Below are 20,659 nucleotides of genomic sequence, written 5' to 3'. Positions count from 1 at the left end.
AATGTCAGATCAGAGAGTAGCCTCCACGAAAGGAGACCAGATGGCTCAATGGGACAATGTCTATAGGAAAGCCACCCATACTGATGCACATGCCTGCCGAGTCTGCCACTGTTATTGTTGTTAGGGTTGTTTTGGTGCTGACCCTATTGTGAAGCTGTATTCTTACGTCTTTCTCTTCCCACCATCCCCTCACCCATGTGTGCTGTGCTTGCAGGGAGGTCATATTAAGCGAAGGTCCGTGCAAGTATCCATAGTGCAACCCCCATCACCATTCTGTTAATTCGGTGTTTTTTATAAGTTGCCCCTCCCTCCCCAGCACGCTGCTCTTTGCATCGATTTTTCACTCCAGTTTTTTGCTATCAGCAACGGCGCCACCAATCTCCACTCCCAAGTGCCGCCGCATTCTCTCGCATGTCCCATAGTGTTCTCAAACGCGTGATTTTCCCACTCTCTCTCCTAATCGTGGCCACACAGTCCACAACCCCTCCCGAGCTCACCAGAACATTGCCATAGGCGCTCACACCCTCCTGTGCTCTTCAGAAAACTGTCACACGTGCCTAAACTCCGCCGAGCCGTCCGTGTGCTCCCCGTGCCGCCCTGCTCGCTCGTCCGCCTCCCCTCTCCCCCACCCGTACCACCATGGGCTTTGTGGCGTGGCTCAAGACGCAGTTCATCTGCCAGCTGCTGCTGGGCTACGTGTTCCTCATCAGTGGCTTCATCATCAACTTCGTGCAGCTGCTCACGCTCGTGCTGTGGCCCATAGACCGGCAGCTCTACCGCCGCGTCAACTGCCGCCTCGCCTACAGCCTGTGGAGCCGTGGGTTGCACATCCTGGCGCATTAATGCCGCACGGCCAGGAAACCACACAACTACTGGCAGTGCCGCTACTGCCACAGCTACCACGACCCCCACCACCGCCACCACCACTGCCACAGCCACCGCCGCCACCACCTTCACTGTCATCGCCACCACCACCACCACAGCCACCACCACTGCCACTACTGCCACAGCCACCGCCACCACCACTGACATCGCCACTGCTACCTCTACTGCCACTACTGATACCTCCACCACCACCACCACAGCCAGCGTCACCACTACTGCCACTACTGCCACCAGAACCACCGTTGATGCCACCACCACTATCACTAGCTCGGGGACCACCACAGATGCCACTGCCACCCTAGCCAAATACTTACTGGTTTAATGGCGTTGTGGGTGCTGAATCGTCACCTCTGATCCCTCTGGGTGAAAAAGATGTATCTTAGTGGATTTTGTGTTTTTTAACACAATGAACCGTGATTAGACAGATCGCTAAACTGCCAACATATCCGGGAAAATCTCATTCATTCATACTAATGCAGGGGTTATCTTTTGTGAAAAGTAGAAAGATGGTCCTCTTGTGAATGCAGTAAAACCTTGGATTGCGAATAACTTGGTCTGCGAGTGTTTTGCAAGATGAGCAAATTTTTAAAGTAAATATTAATTTGATAGACGAGCGAGGTCTTGCAATACGAGTAGTACGTATACGCTTTGTCTGCCGAGCGTCACATGATCACAACTGATATACGAGTGCTTTGATATGCGAGTGCTTTGGGTTACAAACGCGTTTCCGGAACGAATTATGCTTGCAATCCAAGGTTTTACTGTAATTGAAAGTTAATTGTGTATATTTGCAAAATCCAATTGCATGCAGGCATATGAACACATCAAGGCCGAGACAGATAATTCATCTCTCTATGCTGACAATGTGTTTTATATTTATTACCACAAGCAATACTGTCTAATTTGTAAAGGGGCACTCGACAAGCAGGTTATATGCAACATTTTATATGTATTTTTCTGTAGAGATAATATAGAATAGTTTAAAGATATATAAAATAGTACGGATGAAACAACACATGATACATGCATCCACATATATTGATGACAGCATACTATTAAAGACCCAAGACTGGAGGACATTTTCACAATTTTGGCAGCTGCCTGATGGTTGTAACAGCGAAACGTCCGTATCCAAATGTTGTGTGTGTGGATCGCTATCCAACACACCAATGTGCTGAGGCTGTAATATATTGACATGGTTGTTGTCATGACAACTTCATTAATTTTCTGTATTGGGTGGATGAAGCTGTACGATACACAATTAACTTGCACGATCTGACCCAAAACTGTATTGTGAATCATAATATTAAAAAAATGTGTTGACAATTTAGATTAATTTTACACAAAATGCTGATTTTACATTTAGGTCCATGGCACCAATACAACTGTGCAAACCCATTCCCACGGGCCACCAATTCCAGTGTACCTGCGACCTGGATAATGTTTAAAGAGTAATTCAGCCTTTGCACATCGAGCGCGATCGGAACTCTCGCTTGAACTGCCGTTGCTTCCGGTGCTGCGCAGAGCTGGTGATGGTCCTGGAGCACTGGTCTGGCACGGAGTGCACGCTGTTTGCCGAACCGGGCACTGTGGACCAGTTCGGCAAGGAGCACGCCATCGTGGTGCTCAACCACAACTACGAGGTCGACTTCCTGTGCGGATGGACCATGTGCGAGCGATACGGCGTGCTGGGGGTACGTGGCACCGGAACTGTGGCAGAAGTGCCACGGAGCAATCGGGATAGCAAAGTGTGTAATGCCACGGTGGCAAGACGTTAACTACCTTTCCAGTATACAGGTCGTGGATTCGATCTCAACCCTGACCCCTGTTGTATATTTGGAGTTTGTATGTCTCTCTCCCCGTGGTCGCGTGGTTTTTCTCCGTGTCCTCTGGTTTTTCCCTCCGCATTTATAATTGACATGCATTTAGAGTATTTGGATGCTATACATTTCCACTTTGTTGAGCTATCATTTGTGACCAGGTATCTTCTGAAAAATAGCTATATAGCTCAGTGGGCCTTATGTGATAAAATACAAATAGTAGTTAATAGTTAATATTGATGATTGCTAGAGCTAGGCTAACCGATTGTTTAAGTAATTGATTACTCTTCCGATTATAAGTTTGAATACTGGATTAATCCTTATGGGGTAAAAAGTTTAATTTATCCTGACACTGATTTATTGTAAATTCACGGAACAAAGGAGAGTGACTCGTGAGATGCTTACTTGGACCCACTGGCTTACTGAATGTCCATATGGGCGGACATATGGACATTCAATGGTGTACTCATTAGCATGCAACTCAGTGACCCGAGTTTGATTGTCAACCATGGTTAGCATCAGTCATGAGTAATATTGGGACCCGTTATGACCAATGTGGTGGGGTGTGCTCTCACAATCCAGGTGATTGAGGGGCTTGGGGAGACTCATCCAACAGTGGATTGATGAAGAGCTTTACATTATAATCATGAATCCTGTTTCTTGATGCAGAGTAATTTGCTAAAATACTTTTTTTCTGGTTCCTTGATGTAGTGCATGATGATGCCCCTGCAATAGGAATGTGGATATTCCACCACTTGCTCAGGGCTATTGATGCTTTGAATACCTCTCGGAGCTTTATTGAGCAGTAAGACCCCTTTTGATTATTATTAGCTCGTATAGATAAGTGTCTGTATAATACAGTGGCACTTGCTCTATATTTTTTTTAGTCGATATTTAGCCGAAATCATTGCGTTCATTCTTTTTGTAGTAAATGGGTATCATATTCTGTATTATTTTAAGTATTTTGTGACTTCCCCTAATCCCTTCATCTTTTCTTTAATTTTCTCTGTTCATCCGCTATTATCTCTGAATTGCCTTCTGTCTGGGACGATCTGGATTTAGGAGAATACCCGTTATTGACCAGCACTCCGTGAGAAAGCCGATCTGCTGAATTGTGAGCTTTAAAAACAACCAATGCCACTACAGTGTCCCCATAGGTTGGTCACTGGGAGCCGAGATTCATAGGGGGCGTGAGTCAGAAAACACAGCATGGTCGTAAAAAAAATCGTCTATTTGTCCTCTTTGTTTTTTGCATTTGTGTTTCCATTCTTCTTTTTCTTTGTGTTCTCACAGCTTTTCACTTCTCTCGTGCATCTGTCGTTCTCACTCTTTATTTGTCAATTCCTTTTGTGTGCTTCCCTCTACGATCTATCTCTGTCCTTTCAACTAACACATGCAATGTTTTTAACATACAGTGCCCAAGACCTCAGTATTACTGTGAGATGGAGTATGACCTGATTTATCGAATGCATCCTCTTGAGATTTCTCTTGAGTGCTCCGTTCTACTGTGATCAATAGGGAAATCGACTAATTGACAGATCAGTCTTTTGTTCACGCCCAACATGGGCACTCGGGCTTTTTCGTTTTGTTAATGTAATTTAACCAGCTAGGTGGCTGAGCAGTATAGCAAGTGGCTCACAATCAGAAAGTTCCAATCCTGGTTGAGGATTGACTTCAACCCATCATCCCTCTGGGGTCATTAAAATACGTACCACTTTGTGGGGAACTCAGAGTCAGAGTTATTTATTTATTTACTTATACTGGAGGAATCCGATGAGCTATAAAGCTATTTTAACAGATTTCCAGTAGGGGTGAGTAAGAACGTTACAACATAAAACAGTACAAAAGCACGATAGTAATGCAAAGTACAAGAAAGGTAAAGAAATCACCCATACACATAAAACTAAACCATCCCCATTCTACCAAGAAAAGCCCATTGTGGTATTAACTTCTTTTTCAGAAGCGACCTGGCCACAAATGATAGCTCAACAAAGTGGCCCATCATTTGGACATTTATAGCAGCAAATAATAAAAAAATAATCTCAATGCATGGTTCTAAATGTAGAGGGAAAATCGTTGGTAGCCCTATGGTTAGACTCACCACTGTCGTAGGAATGTGGCATTTCTACGACTGGCTCAGGGCTGTAAACAATAGATGAGCACTGCCTCAATGCTAATTTGAGTACATTCATTGCCATCTCATCTTATTAAAATGCATATATCCCTAGCCCTTGGTTACAAGAAAATTTCTTCCACTGCCTTTGATAATTATTTAACTGTGGAAATGTCAGGAGGTTCATTCGAGCTGGTCTGGTGAATATGGGTTTTTTCCAGATATCTAGATTTTAACTGACTCATCGTCCTATCTCTCTTTACCTTTAAACTGTATCCATTCAGTTCACACACAAACAATATTATGGAAAACAATGGTTAAACTATCACAGCTATTGTATGTCAAGATGGCATTGCGTAACTCTCGAACTATAATGCACGTCTAGAGGTAGCACCACTACCTCTATATCAGACCACATCGTTTTTGGTCATACTATCATGAAGATTGTCGGAAAGTGTACCTTGCACTGAGCTTGGAATTAACAATGGTCATGACATCCTCCATTGACTCACCCCTGCTGAATATTTCCCTCTCATCTTGCTCTACTGCCCTTCACGTGCTCTCCTCACAAGAAGCCAAAGTTTTTGGTCAAAACCTCTCTAGTCTCCTTCCACTCAATTGAGATTACTCATTCTCCGCAATTGCCCCTGTGGTCTAGAATTGTCTCCCTAAAGTATCTTACACTGCTATTTGACTCGCATTGTTCAATTTCAGGCTCAGGACCATCCTCTTCTCCACTCGTATGAATAACTATCTCTCCTTTATGAAATACTTTCATTTGCACTCTACCACAGCGTTGTCTCTACCACAGCATCTTCTAAAATTTTCAGCTGGTCCCCATGATGTTCATGGACAGCATCTTACGTTTCAGATGTATTCAGACGTAAAAATAGTTTTGTGTTGAATGCCCTGGCCCAGGCCTCCAAAGTGCTGGCAAAGCGGGAACTGCTGAAGGTGCCCCTCATCGGTTGGACGTGGTATTTCCTTGAGATCGTGTTTTGCAAGCGGCGCTGGGAGGAGGACCGCCAGGCCGTTCTTCAGGGCCTCCACAGGATCCGAGACTACCCCGAATACGTCTGGGTACGTTCCCAGGACCGAGGTTCCCATGCCCGGCGGCTTGCCTTTGTCTGTAGGCTGGCACCATGTGTTTTACTGTAGGTAAGGGTGCCCTGGTGGTTCACGTATGGTGACTTGAGTTCCGTTCGTGGTCAGGGTACGTAACAAACATCAAAGGTTCTAGATTTGAAGCTTTCGTGACTGCAAGAATTCATACTCTTTGTTTTTTTCGGTAAAGTCACGTAGGTAAAATAAAATAAATTAAAAGAAAACAATTAAATCACGACGTTTCGGAGGCAACACAAGCTTCCGTCTTCAGGTGGAACAGTCACAGCAAGATCGCTGCATCAAGTGGGGAGGCTTTGAGAGCCTCGAGCTTAAATACAGGTTAAGGGGGGGGGGAGGAGCAAAGTAGTGCACATTGATGTTGTGTGGAGCTAAGTTAATCCGTCTTTTGTTATGTTGAGGGTGCGGGGGATGCAGTGGGTCACTGCACGGAGGCAATGGAAAAATGGAAACAAAAATGGAAAAGTTCGGAAAGAATATGCTGTGTGCTTATAAGGTAGCTAAAGTTTTGACTTGGTTTATGACATCTTTCCAGTGATTGATTAATTTAAAACCATCCTCTCGGTTGAAGTTGTGTCTATGTTTGTATATCTGGATGGCTTCATGGACAAATCTTTGGTAATAACCGGGAGGTTTGCATAGTACTTTGGTATCGGAGAAAACAATCTCATGAGAACCCGCTGTGTTGAGACAATGATCAGCTACGGGCGACGAATTCGTTCTGCCGTGTTTCAAATCTGATTTGTGCTCGCGAATTCGGTCAGAAATATGTCGTTTTGTCTCCCCGATATAGCAGTCACCGCAGATACATCTCAATTTGTAAACACCGGGGTACTTTAAGTCAGGGATGACATTCTTTACGGATGGGATCAGATCACGAATTTTGTGTACTGTATTGAATCGAACCTGGATCTTGTGTTTGTTTAGAGAAAAAAAGATTTCCAAAATTCTATAAACATAGAAATGGGGTGCAATTGGGGTGGGACGGAAAACTTTAGTCTGTACTCAAATTCTACAATTGATGGAAACGGAGTTTAAATAATGAGTGGTGGCATCTGCACCTGTCTACACGCACGCACGCGTGTGTGTGTGTGTGTGTCCGTCTGTCCATCCGTCGGTCCGTCTGTCCCGGCGGCAGTTCCTGTTGTACTGCGAGGGCACACGCTTCACGGAGAAGAAGCACCGTATCAGCATGGAGGTGGCCAAGGCGAAGGGGCTGCCCAAGCTCAAGCACCACCTCCTGCCACGCACCAAGGGCTTCACGACTACCGTGCACTGCCTGCGTGGCATGGGTGAGAGAGATGGCGCTGGCTTGCGCAGAGCACGCGTCGCGTCGTGTGGCCGCGTGACGACACGGAGAGGTGTCTCTACCGCTGTGTGCGCTGATGGACACGGTCCACGCGCCGCAGAAATGCAGCGACGGGCGATAACACGTGCTGCGCTGTTCGACACACGATGAACCGAAATGCAACAGATGTGCGACGCTGTTCGACAGAATGCTTAAATCATACTTGCTACATTGGCCAACTTAGGACAGCACTGAAATGATACTCGCTGCGGCGGTCAGTGGATCTTGATACAGAAATACATTGCACGTGCTCCACTACACTACTCAACACAAAGCGATATCGTAATACATTACACATGGCGCACCGCTCGACACAGGATTATTTCAATACATGCATAATATACTACGACATGCGGAGGTTGTTAGGAATTTCATGGAAGGCTAGGGTAAGCAACTTGGAAGTTTCTAAGAGAATGTGGCAGGAAAGTGTAGCAGCAGTCGTCAGGAAGAGGAACGTTTGTGAGGTGGCCATGTAGCACCGAGGTCAGAGCATTGAACCAGCACTGTTGAGATCCTGGGTTTGAGTTCCGAAGTTTAGTGAGTTAGTGGTGTCAGTGTGGTTACCAATGATAGCATATAATAATTTTTGTTTTTGCTTAGTTTTACTTATTCCACCTGAAAATAAAGTCAAAACATAATTTGAGTGGAATGAGAACTCTCTCTGTATGGCATATGTGTACTGCTAGTGTGAATGAAGAGGCTGTTGAAGGGACTTAAGAAAGTATTCCACGTGACATGATATGCTAAGGCCACGGGATGATATACTACTAGATGCAAAAGTTTGAATGGAAATTAAAATGTTTTATGGCCTGATGCCAATAGGAAATTTGAATATAGTTGGAACATTTTTTTAAAGAAAATAATTGTAAACAAAAATGAAGCAGGAAGATGGTATTTTAATGGATGGGATACATTTAGAATGACATTGAACAAGTTACCAGGACAGTCATTGGAGTAGCAACCAAGGTGAAGACCTAAATTCGGATGGTGGAATACAAAGCGAGCTGACTTTGTAGGTCAGGTGTTAACTTGGCAATGGCTCCAGAATGTAGCAATTGGACCAAGACTGCTCACTGTGTCACACTTCACAGAGACAGCTGCACCACTTGGCTAAAAGTCGGTTGTCGTTGTTGCGTCCAGAGACTGGTTGTTGCCATAGTAATGTGAAATTTCAACTGCCGGCCCAGGATCACCAACAGAGACAGAGCACCAAGTGCTCTATAAATCAAGGGGAAACTATTATTTAATAGTTGTCATTATACGAGCAACCACTCTGCACACTGGGTCATTTGCGCACTACCCAACTCCGTACAAAGTTACAGGCCACTGAACCTCTGGGTGCCATCCAAATTGCTGAGCCCCAGCTATAATTGGTATCGGTATCGGTGAAGAGTGTGATTGTAATTGTGTTGAAGGAGTTTATTTTCCACCACACTTGACCGCAAATAGCATGAACTTGGAAAAAAACTGTGAAGGCGAGATCGCACGACGTTATTTTAGACTTACACTTTGTCCGTGAGCCAGCAGACTGCCACCGGAGCCCCTCTGGGGCTGGAGTATTTAAAACTAAATTTTCCGCTGTGCCCAGTACGTCCATCAACGAGGCATTCGGTGCCCAATTACTGTTAGTGGGTGGGCTGGCAAGCACCCAGGAAAGAAAGAATGAGCCTCCGTCCTCACTTGAACCATAGCCAAGGGCTGTTATGCAGAACGTGAAGGTGTACATGAACGTGTAACAGTAATGACAATCCGGTATTTACCCAGGCAAGCCTCACCAAGTCTTAAGGACATTTTCCAGATGGGCCCTGCTGCCAGTGTTCGAAAAAATTCGTTTCAACTTTGTTGAGTGTGCGATCAAGCTGCAATATACCGTAAAATCTCTGGAAGCCAGACTCGAGTAAGCAGGAATTCGGGGGGAAAGCCCAAAATACAGGAACCACAACTCCCACTGGAATACTGTACTCGGGCTCATTCAGCAGCATGTGGTTGGAGATTGCATGTGTATGTGAACTAGCCATTCTAAAGCTATGTTTATACTTCTCTGTTTTTAGAATCTGTACACTTGGATGCCACGTGCTCTATTAGTTCTCTCTGGGTTGTTTTGTTCACCTTTACTTTGGTTTGCATTCGAGTTACAAATAACCTAAATATAAGCTTCAAGACTGTCATGAAAAAAACACTTTCAGCCTTCCACATCCAGTTAATCCCAGCCATCCTCTGATTTTTTTTGTACTTTTGTAAATACTTATATCGTGAACATTTAGTTAAATGTTATAAGTGTTGATTAAATGTGGAAGTTGTTAATTACGTGTACACGCAATTTAACTTGTTTAGCAATTATGTAGAATTTAATTATTTGTGCTATTCCAGATATCCCCCATAACCAGAAAGGCTGTTTCTCTATTAATCCGGCTACAAGAGATTTTACTGTACCAAAGAATACTCACGCATATGCAGTGACAGCACTCAGACTCTGCATAGAATAACTTGTTAGAAACCTACTTGCTCTGCTGCCTTTTCCAGGCCTCCTTGCTTCCACTGCAGGTGGATGTCATGACAATAGCAAAAACCCTAGAATCCATAAATGCTGGATCACAACCATGAACCAATTTGGCTGTCCCAAATGCTGAGGCAGCCAGAAAGTCTAGCCTACTTGTAATACGTTTTGACTGCATTGGATGTTGCTAGCAGCAGCAGCACCTCTTAAATTGCGTTGAACGTAAGAAGTATTAGATTATAGTAGAGTCACTGAGACTGCCCTCGGCTTAGCTATCTTAAACAAGAGGCATGCTATCCTGTACTGTGACTATATATAGTATAATATTAAATCTATATAAAGTAGACTGGCTTGCAACAAAATACAGGATCACTTTAAGCTTTGTTATGTTATACACTGTGTTTACTTTGATTAGAAGAAAAACAATTGTCTTGTGAAATGCTTTGATTAGTTAAAACCAAATCACTCAAACTTGATTTGAGGCTTTCGTGACTGCAGGAATTACTCTTTGGTTTTTTCGGTAAGGTCACATAGAAAGAAAATAAATTAAATAATAGAATAGACGTTTCGATTGCAACACAAGCAATCGTCATCAGGGAGAGAGGGACCCAGAGGGACCCAGCAGGACCTGGTGAATTTTGGAGGGAGTTGTGTGGGAATCCACCCCGATGTCTATGTTGTGTCTCTCTCTGTGTGTCTCTGTGTCTGTGTTTTGTCTCTCTCTCAAATTTAGTTCTACCTGATGACCATTGCTTGTGTTGCAATCGAAACGTGGTATTCTATTATTTAATTTATTTTCTTTCTACATGACTTTACCGAAAGAACCAGAGCAAATCACTCAGCTTTGTGTAAACAGTGGCAAATTGTGTTATGATGCCGTAAATAGCAAAGATGTGAGTATGTTCACCACTCATCCAGTTTGCAGTTGACAGCTCATTTTCTACTACAGTTGTTACCCAGTAATTTATTATTTTAAGTTACCGACGCGCGTCGTGTATTATAGAGTGAACTCTTTCAAATTATGATTCTGAAAAGTAAGGTTTGGTGCGCTGTTATCACAGTAGTGGTGGTGGCTTCGCACATGGCCTGTAATCTAGCACTGTGTAGGCAGCGAGGATTGGTGGATCGCACAAATGTTGTGAAACTCCCCATGGTCGTTGAGGTGCAATTTACCCATTAATACAATGCATAGTTTCACTAAACACACCTCTAGTTTCATTTTAATCAACTAAAATTACAACCGTGAACTGGGAATTGAACCTGGAGCCTCCAGATGACAGTTTTTACCCAGCGTGCTAGCCTGTACTGTGCAACATCTTGTAATACATCGAGGTTCCCTACTTATATTTGTTGTTCAGGTATATCTTCGCGGTTGTGTATATAATGACAATGTGGATAAAAGGCACAAACTATGAACGTCACATAAAATAGAATCATAGGAAAAGAAAAAACTGTTTAGCGACCCCAGAAATCGTAGGCCTTTGTTAGTCTCCATGAAACAGTGTGGCAGATGAAGGGCTTGTGAAGATCTTTCAAAGGGTTTTATGCAGAGCCACTTTCACAACAGATCAATGGGGAAATATATTTCACCACAAGGTCACGCCCTTTTGGGCCATGCCCTTTATCCCAGTGCGCTCGCCACGGCGAGGATGTTTCAAAGTGGCTTGTGGCTCCCTTTATATCCATTAGAGAAAGCGTCGTGCGGAGAGACGTTTTGGCAAAGGAGCCAGGGATCTCAGCTCGGTGCCTGCAAGGGGCCGCTAACAGGCCCGTGATTTACACATAAAAATGAGCAACGACACAACGTCTGTCCCTGTGTAGTGGGTTCTATTGAAACGCACTCTCGAGTATGGAGGCAACACGTTTTATTCACTAATATAACAGGTAAGTCTCCACTCAACGGGATAACGACTAAGGGGTGGTGACCACCACAGATAGTTACATAACCACATGGGAACACTATATAATCGACTGGGTCAGCTAACACGCTGCCTGGCTCTCGACGGCTTGTCCGAAGACCGAGGATCGAAGACCTGGCTGGCGGATTCCATTCCTTATGACAGCAACGATGATGACGGCGACCCTGCCTGCTCCTCCGCACCGGCTTTTATCCGCCACAGCGTGGCCAGGTTCTGCCCCTGGCCACGCCCCCTTCCAGATTGTTCTCGAGGGTCCTGGTTCCCCATCACATGTCGCTCTCTCCCCCTTTTAGGGGGGGTAGGCCCTTCCACCTTGTCCGTTCACGTTTCCTCCCGGGTTCACCCACAGGCCATGTCCTCACGCGCCCTGTCTCTCTCCGTTACCAGGGCTATGTCACTACACCTGTGGCAGTTGTGGTCATAGAACTGAACCAACACCGCAGGGGTCCAGTGTACGCGGATTAATCCCAGCCCCCAGTGACATAACGAAAATTCTGTTTATTCACTTAATTCGGTCCAACCCAGATTGGACAAAAATATAGAAAATATTAAAAATAATGTTTCGTGCTATCCACTACTGGAGCGTATTTTGGCTAACTCTTCCATGATAACCAGACATTGAAAGTGTACCCACGCTATAGCCCACCACACGTGCTCCAGGTGGACAAAGGCAGGGGGGGATTCAAAAAACCTGCACCGCCGTTTCAGGTTCCGTACCGAACGATCGAATTGAACCGGCGACCTCTGGATGGCAAGTTCAGCGCGCTAACCATCCTCTCTTATGTGGTGTTTGTAAAATGCCTAAAACATGCCTTTCTAGTTCTTATTTAAGTGTATGTTGGTGTCAATACATCGTTCATAATGCATCTTTCATAATGTTTAAGAAGGTAGATCCAAGTTTTAAAATATCCTCCTTGTATTCCTTCTTCTCCTTGAATAGCACGCTTGTTTTCAGCAGCGGCACCGAGGAGGTGTAAGATCTGTTAAAACTGTATGTACCAGAGCTTAATGGAACTGTCTAACCTTGAGATTTGCTAATCCTGAGTAAGCGGATTACAGCCATGTGACATTACTGCCTAACACCAGATGCTTATAAGTGCTTCCTTGTGTTTGGACATTTCTGCACACATTTTTTTCATTACATAAAAAAATCGCCGATATGTGTGTTAACAACATAATTTAAAATATCCTTGTTTCATGTTCACCGTAAAAGTCTTTAACCCCTAACTTCATCTGGTGAATCCCTCATTTCCAGATAGGGCTTTTTTTATTTTTGTGATCAGGATCCCTTTGAAGACAGTTAGCTGACTCATTCATGGATGTTCAGGAGCCAGGTGATGGCTTGTGAGGGCTTTGTGTTGGGCATAGACAATAGTGGCTTTTGTTAGAGCTAATCCAGAGTTTCCTCAGCATTGAGCTTAATTACTATTACAGATGGCTTAGATAAGAGGTTATCTTCCCAAACTGCATTGATTATAATTTCTTTTCACTAAAACTGACAGATTTCAGGTTTGAACCTTATATCGGATAGATACTGGTTTTAAAGGAGATCTTATTTTCTCATTTGGTAATTACAGACAGTCCCCAGGTTACGGAAGGGTTAGGTTCCCGAAAACGATCCGTAACCCGAATTTTACATATTTCGGAAACTGAACAATTTCCCCCCAAAATCAACGCTAAATTCTCATAGCAGAAAATAGTTGTGCCTCCCCTACCATTTTCTCTCAGTACTGTATTGCGCTGTCTTCCGTTTTCTATTGCTACCCTCATCGTATCGCTGTAAATTCGCTCTGCACTTCCTATCATTCTTTAATTTGATCGAATATCTACCGAAACACTCTACCCATAATTAAACTAATGGAACATATACTTTACTGCATCCAATTGTTTATGAATACATAAACAGTCATTATTGCAATGCAATTAAGGGTAATATTACACTGAAAGTTAGGAGACAATGCGGCGGGTACAGGATACTCATGGTAACAATGTAACAGCGTAACTCAGAGTTGCTATACAATACACTACCACCTTGGGGAATACTGTATGCTGCTCGCCTTGCTCCACGGCGTTCATCTGCAACCTCACCGTGCTGCACTATTTTGTGCTTACGTAACGCAAACATTTACGCAAACAGAATATATATTTTTAAAACCATGATTTATGGGAGCATTTCCGTAAAGTCGGATTTATGAAAGTCTGGTCTTCCATAAACCAGGAACTATCTGTACTTGTTTTTGTTTTGATTATGACAAAAGCAACCTAAATGCGCCCATAGCAGGATTCAGGTCTCGGAAGCAAAGCAGTTTTTAACTTGGTTAGTCTTTGGCTGGGTGACCACCAGAACTTATCAGCCGTTGCAGACATGGGGATATGAGACGTGGCCAAGAGAAGGCAGTGCTGAGTGTCAGCTCCCCGTTGCAGAAGAGTATTTTCTTCGAGTTCTATGGTTTCCTCCTACATAAGGCCACACGCTCATTGATGGCCAAACATCCTAATACAAGACCTGTCGTGAAAAAAGTGTTGAAGTTCATTGAATAAATAATGACTTTTATGGTTAAATAATACGTGTGCAAATAATTAGCAATATTATTTAATGATTCATCCCTCCTGCAATACAATTAAGTGTTACAATTCACAATTGAGATTTGATCACGGAATGTACATTTTTGTCTTGTTTTTACTTTCTCATGAGTATTTCTAATTTGTTTCATTTCATTTGTGTAGTCTCATTTGCTTCATTAGCCTAAATGTTATTTTCATAATTGAGTGTAAATATATATTTTAATCAATCATGAATTTCGTAGTTTCTGAATGAGCAAAGAACAAATATTGATTTAAATAATAGAGCTTTTTTTACCCATAAAACCTGAACTGAGTATGAAGACTGTTTTCAGGAACGCCCTGCTTGTTACATGATCCTTATGGCGGTACCCCGGGGTACCAAATAATACAACATTGCCGAGGCAATTGAATATTTTATTTCTGGGACACTTTTTTCGGGGAGTGGAGGGTGGGGGAGTGGAGTGAATCGTTACAAATCCCTGAGGATAGCGATTTTGTTCGGGTGTACTGTGGGCTACCGTGTTACAAGAGTGTCGCTAAATGCCCAAGATTTGAGTGAGGCTCGCTGCCTGTTTGCCATAAACTGTGCATGTGAAACGGAAAAAAAGGGATCTTTTGTTCTGTCCAATTTATTTCAAGGTCGTAGCGCCATATGATGAGACAAATAAGCCCTTTGGAAGTCTCACAGTAGAATTATTATTTTATGCAGAATGTCTCACAAACTCGTGGTCGAACTCTTCCATGCACCCTGCGATGAGCATTTCCCATGAAAGTCAAACATTGGGGAAACTAAGCGACATGTCTCGGACTGTGTTCGTGAACATCAGGCTGATCATTATTTTAATGCAGCTCGCTCACATGAAATTGATTTCTCTAAGACGTTGGTGTTTTGCAAACCCACTAGCTATCAACAAAGATTCGTTCATGAAACCACCCATATATACAGACACAATTTCAACTGAGAGGAAGGTTCTAGACTTAGCAATCATTGGAAAGATGTCATCAACCACTTTGGGTCATGACTTGACTTGTGTTTTTTGTGAATCAACCTCCACCGTCAGCAGTCTAGTGTGTGGAGCGGGGTGCAGTGATTTCTTGGCGGCCCTTTGCTGCATTGGCATTGTTGCTGCATTGGCATTGTTGCTGCATTGGCATTGTTGCTGCTTTGGCATTGTTGCTACATTGGCATTGCTGCTGCATTGGCACTGCTGCACCACCCATGCTCCTGGTGCTGCTGATACACTTGGGCTATGCCCATCCCCAAACCTTTATAAATAATCTTGATTTGAAGCTTTCGTGACTTCAGGAATCCATACTCTTTGGTTCTTTCGGTAAAGTCACGTAGGTATAACATAACCAGTTCGCCTTTAGTGGCTGACTTCTTTGCTTGATGACGACCGCTTGTGTTGCGATCGAAACGTCGTGATATTTTTATTCATTTTATTTGTATTATTTTTTTCTATCTACGTGACTTTACCGAAATAACCAAAGAACCGATGTTTAAGCTTTCGATGTTTAAGCTTTCAATGCTGGAATATAGCCAAAGTAAGTGAAAACCAAATGAATGTGTTTTGTGTATGGGTGTGGTGCAGACATGAGATTTTTCTCATGACAGATCTGCTATTCAGCCAAATGAAATTGAACATTTTACCTGCAATTTTTTATACATATATAGTCATTGGTGACTGGGCTTAGACCATCAAATGCACTTGAGAACCCAGTTAAATTACAAGTGGCTGTAACCTAGATTAAAACCTATATCCCAGTGGTTCCGGCTTAGCTCCCTGACCAATTAAGCACCCATCATTTAACAGTTGTACAGGAGAATTTCAATTTTGAATAGTGCATCGTGTACAGCTCGTCGAGATGAGTCGATTGCCGCATCGCCGACCATCAACAGACTAAAAATGACTGCATAATGGACATTACACGAGAAGCGGGGTTCATATAGTACGTTCTATAATTATTCGTTTTGAATGTGTGAGAAAACACAAGTGTCTGGAAAACAACCCATGCATACAAGAGGATTAACTCTCTTATTCCTGCAATATAACACTATTGAATAGCCTTGCTCAAAAGTGCAAAACAGTTTTTTTGAGTAGCTAAGGGTTTTTTAAATTCATATACATAATATTAAATGTTTTCATTCATCCAGAATAAATGTCTCCAGAGGGGGCAGGAAAATTAAAAGTAAAGCCAGAGAATTAAAGGTCATGTGTTATATGAAGGACACAATGGGCCCTCTGTGGCCCCAAACTCAAGAGAGCCAAGTCCAGAGCTCCCACAATGCCAAGCAGCGAATGCGTCAATGTGTAATCCTAGCCACTGGATGGTGGTAGATTGGCTCATCACCCTGTGAGAGTCGGTGGCTCACACTTTGGATGCAAAGGTTGGTGGATCATGCAAATTTGTAAAAATTCCAAACCCAATGGAACCATAAGTGGCCAAAGTATGCCATTACAGATAATGAGTTTTGTGAAATCATCTGTATAGAACTTTGAGTGGTATCCTCTCATATGTATGAATTTTCTCCAATTGCTGCAGTATCTCCCACATGAAAATCGCTCCTTAAAAACGAATGCGCCAAACGTTGCAATGCAGCAGACTTCTGAAAAAGGGTCATGACACTGAATGCTCAAGTCTTTACTGGATAAATACATATTATTTATTATTGGATAGAAGACAGCAGAGCCAATTGAAAAGTTGCCAGTGTGAGTATAAGGGATTGCACCTCATGATGTTTTGTACCAAAGGAGATGACATTTGCATGCGTTATGTTAATATTCCCCAGCATCAGGTTATCTGCTTTAGGAAAACCCGGCCTAAGGGGCGGCTAATCATGGCAGCAACCAAGGAGCAAAACTGTATGGGAAACAGAGAAACAGAAACAAAGACAATGATAGAGACACAGACATATAGAGACATAGAGCTACAGAGAGAAACTAAGAAAACTAACACAGAGACATAAAGAGACACGCAGAGACGTACTGTATAGAGAATGAGAGATGGAGAAAAAGACAGTTGGAGATGAGAGAGAAATGCACAAGCATTGAGGGAGCAGAGAAACATGAATATCGACAAACAGTGGGAAACAGACACCGTCAAACAGAAATAGATGCATTGAAAAACATAGTACCAGACACAAGAATAACATCGACCACCAGCAAACCCCTGCGGTGGTTACCCCTCGAAACACACACAAATGTTCGTTCACCCAATGTGCTGTTTGTATTAAATCCAGCTCTGACTGCAGGTGCTGGAGAGTGTGAGAGCGTAAGAACTACCACAAATTTGTGATTGTCCCGTCAAATTTGCGAGACGTGAGATCTCTCTAAACCAGGAAAGCTACTGCATAGAGATTTGTACTTGAAGCGCGTGGCTGTGATGTGGAAGCTTGCTGTTGCTTTTCGTTGCCCGCACTGTATGTGCTCTAAGCCTCTGAATGCGCATGCCATGCACAGCAGCTGGGAATGAGAGAACCCTTGACAACACTGCAGGGGGTTTAACTTAATGAGATGTTTTGGCTATAAGGCATGGTCATCAGTCTAACACACTCACGTGGGTTGTCGCCACTTAACTCATTATTCGTTCACCGTCTTAAATAAGCATGCACCATCTGGATGTTTAAACTTAACTGAGACTTTACCAGTGAGCTTTTCGAGGAGAGGAAAAACAGTGCAGTTGGAAATATTGCGCATATCACGATCTTGAAATAGGGGCAACCGAATAACCCGCAGTCACACTGTGGTTAGCGTGTCACTTATCATTATCACGTCTGAGTTGGGCTGAACTTTTATACATTTGTGTTAAATGTGGGGAATTATGAGTATATATTAATTTCAGTGGTTTTGATAGGGATGTGATGTATGCTTAATACACTAGTTGTGCGACTTTCTAACCTAAAGAAACCTCTTTCTACTTAAATCTGTCCGACCATGCTTGGCCTGAAAAGGACCAATGTGTTCTGTTTGACTGAGCAACATTCCACCAATATTAATTCATTATAATTTTTCCTTCCAGTTATATTTTAAATCCTATTCCATTTGGGATATCCGTGTCATGCCCTAAGACAAAGATATTTCTACTTGAATCTTTTACAGACAGCAGTTTTGTCCACTATGTGTTTGACCTAGGAAGATAGTCACATAATTACGTATATCCCTTCTTTGTCCACGTTAGAGGCAATCATTGTATATGCTCTGCAAGGAGTGGGCATTGCTGTGTGGTCATTGGTGACTGGGTTGACACCATTAACTCAGTCGACATGGGAACTTGGTTGAATTCTAGATTTGAAGCTTTCGTGACTGCAAGGATTCATGCTCTTTGTTTTTTTCGGTAAAGTCACGTAGGTAAAAAGTACAAGAAACTGCAACTCGGATTTGAGCCCAGGATCTCAGTGGTGGCAGTTCAGCAATTCTGTGTGGTATTTAATGCCATGAACCCCCACCCCCACAACCTCCTCTGAGATTAATTGTCTCTTTTGCAAGCGTGATCTTATAATCATATATACAAACAGGTATATTTAACAAGATAATTTTGGCTACGTACGGTTAGCTATGTGTACGCTGTGAAAGAAGTTGAACATACATTTTAGAACTAATGTTTACAAGTAACTTTTACATGTGTGGACTTTTCTGCAAGACCAGCATATAAAACAATGTCAAAGGTCTTTAGTGTCTATTGTACAGAATATCGCATGCTTTGATACTTTATAAAACATTATGTATTAGGTAGGATTGGAGTGGTGGCGCAGTGGTTAGAATGCTATGCTATGAACCCTAGAACTTGGGTTCAATTTCCGGAAAAGCTGGGCGCGCTTCCCTCAGCAACGTCCATTGACCAGTGCGGTGAAGTATAGTCAAACAAGCCCAATGACTAACATTGTGTGGGGAGACTTTTATCCAATAGTATATTGACAAAGAGCTCAAATTTATGTTGAAAAATATTCACTGGTTGACTGGTTGCACTGGTCCAGTGGGAAGCTCTCTGATTATTAGGACCTTCAGCTTGAATAGTCTCTCGCACAAGGTGGCCAGATGCCTCAGGCAGCTAATAACGTGTCAGCACTGAGCTGCCACGGGAGGCATCTGGAGTTGGAATCCATGCAGCCATCTGTTACTAGGCCAGGGTTCTCAAGTGTATTGAGTTGATGTATTCAGCCTGGGAATCGGTGAGTGCACAAAACAACTTATTACATTTAGTTTTCTCTTAAAGTAGCACATTTCCAGCTCTAAGGCCTAAATATACTTTTGACTGCCACAAACGTCTCAAAGCATGGCAGAGTATAATTTTACTTTACAATGACATGTATGTATGGTTCAAATCCAGCAGCCGCCCTGATTATTACCATGGTGTGGAATAACAATGCATGTCATCTGCATCACAATGGACGTTAAAGATCCCCCTGATGTCGTTTACAATAGTAGGCCCTGGTGTGCCAGCGTCAGGGTCCAACTTTGTTAAATTCAAATTACTCAATTGGGATTATACACAGCAACCATCACCCTCTTGCTGGCAGAATCATTCCTCAGGTCAGAATCAGAATTTTAATTCATACTGGAGCAATCCGATGAGCTATAAAGCTCTTTTTCACAGATGTCCAGTAGGGACATGGGGTCAGAACAGTACAAGAAACAATCTAAAAACACAATTGGAGTGCAAAGTATAGGAAAGGTAAGCAAATCACTAACAAATATATACAATTTTTATTTAAAGCTTTCGTGACTGCAGTAATTCATATTCTTAGCTCTTTCGGTAAAGTCACGTTGAAGGGAAACAATAAAATAATAAAATATATAAAACAACGTGACTTTACCGAAAGAGCTAAGAATATGAAATATATACAACTTCTTTGGTTCTTTTGGTAAAGTCACGTTAAATGAGAATAAAATTATTATTTTATTCTCAAATTATTATTTTATTCTCATTCTACGTGACTTTACCGAAAGAACCAAAGAAGATGAATCCTTGCAGTCACGAAAGCTTTAAATCAAAATATATACAAATAAACTCAACTTTTATTTTACCATGTAAAGCCTGAAAGCGACCTGGCCACAATGATAGCTCAACTAAGAGGCTTATCACGTGGAAATTTCTAGCAGTCAAATAATCGAAATAATCTCATGTGGTTAAACAATCTTAATGGTCTAAGTAACCTAGGACCCACACAGCATGGGGAGGTCCTGGTCCACCTCCAACCCATCTTTGCGTGTGCCCGGTTTTTGTGTTGCAGCCGGAGCCGTGTACGACGTAACCCTCAACTTCAAGGACAACAAGAACCCGTCTCTGCTGGGGATCCTTTACGGCAAGAAGTACCAAGCCGACATGTGTGTCAGGTACGAGGGAGGGCAGCTTCTAGTCCAGCGCGTTCCACACTCCAGTGCTCATAAC

The 20,659-nt window shown here is 42.9% G+C and overlaps 1 protein-coding gene across 5 annotated transcripts in view; it reads left to right on the top strand.

Moving 5' to 3' along the window:
* AGPAT3 (1-acylglycerol-3-phosphate O-acyltransferase 3) overlaps nucleotides 1-20,659 on the top strand; it is a 59,148-nt gene that overhangs the window by 23,508 nt on the left and 14,981 nt on the right. For 2 of the 5 annotated variants that reach the window (XM_076074695.1, XM_076074696.1), the window contains 5 exons: nucleotides 215-817; nucleotides 2,410-2,579; nucleotides 5,737-5,898; nucleotides 7,079-7,232; nucleotides 20,502-20,604. In XM_076074695.1, the coding sequence (XP_075930810.1) occupies nucleotides 640-817; nucleotides 2,410-2,579; nucleotides 5,737-5,898; nucleotides 7,079-7,232; nucleotides 20,502-20,604 (767 nt within the window). In that variant the 5' untranslated portion in view covers nucleotides 215-639. The remainder of the gene's footprint in view (nucleotides 1-214; nucleotides 818-2,409; nucleotides 2,580-5,736; nucleotides 5,899-7,078; nucleotides 7,233-20,501; nucleotides 20,605-20,659) is intronic. The other 3 variants (XM_076074699.1, XM_076074698.1, XM_076074697.1) reach the window with 3 other exon arrangements.

Source organism: Petromyzon marinus, chromosome 49 (assembly GCF_048934315.1).
Source record: "Petromyzon marinus isolate PM22_M1 ecotype Great Lakes invasive population chromosome 49, UKy_Petmar_22M1.pri1.0, whole genome shotgun sequence".
Classification (NCBI taxonomy): domain Eukaryota; kingdom Metazoa; phylum Chordata; class Hyperoartia; order Petromyzontiformes; family Petromyzontidae; genus Petromyzon; species Petromyzon marinus.
The sequence above is the reverse complement of the archived record's forward strand: the minus strand, read 5'-3'. Positions and strand labels throughout refer to the sequence as shown.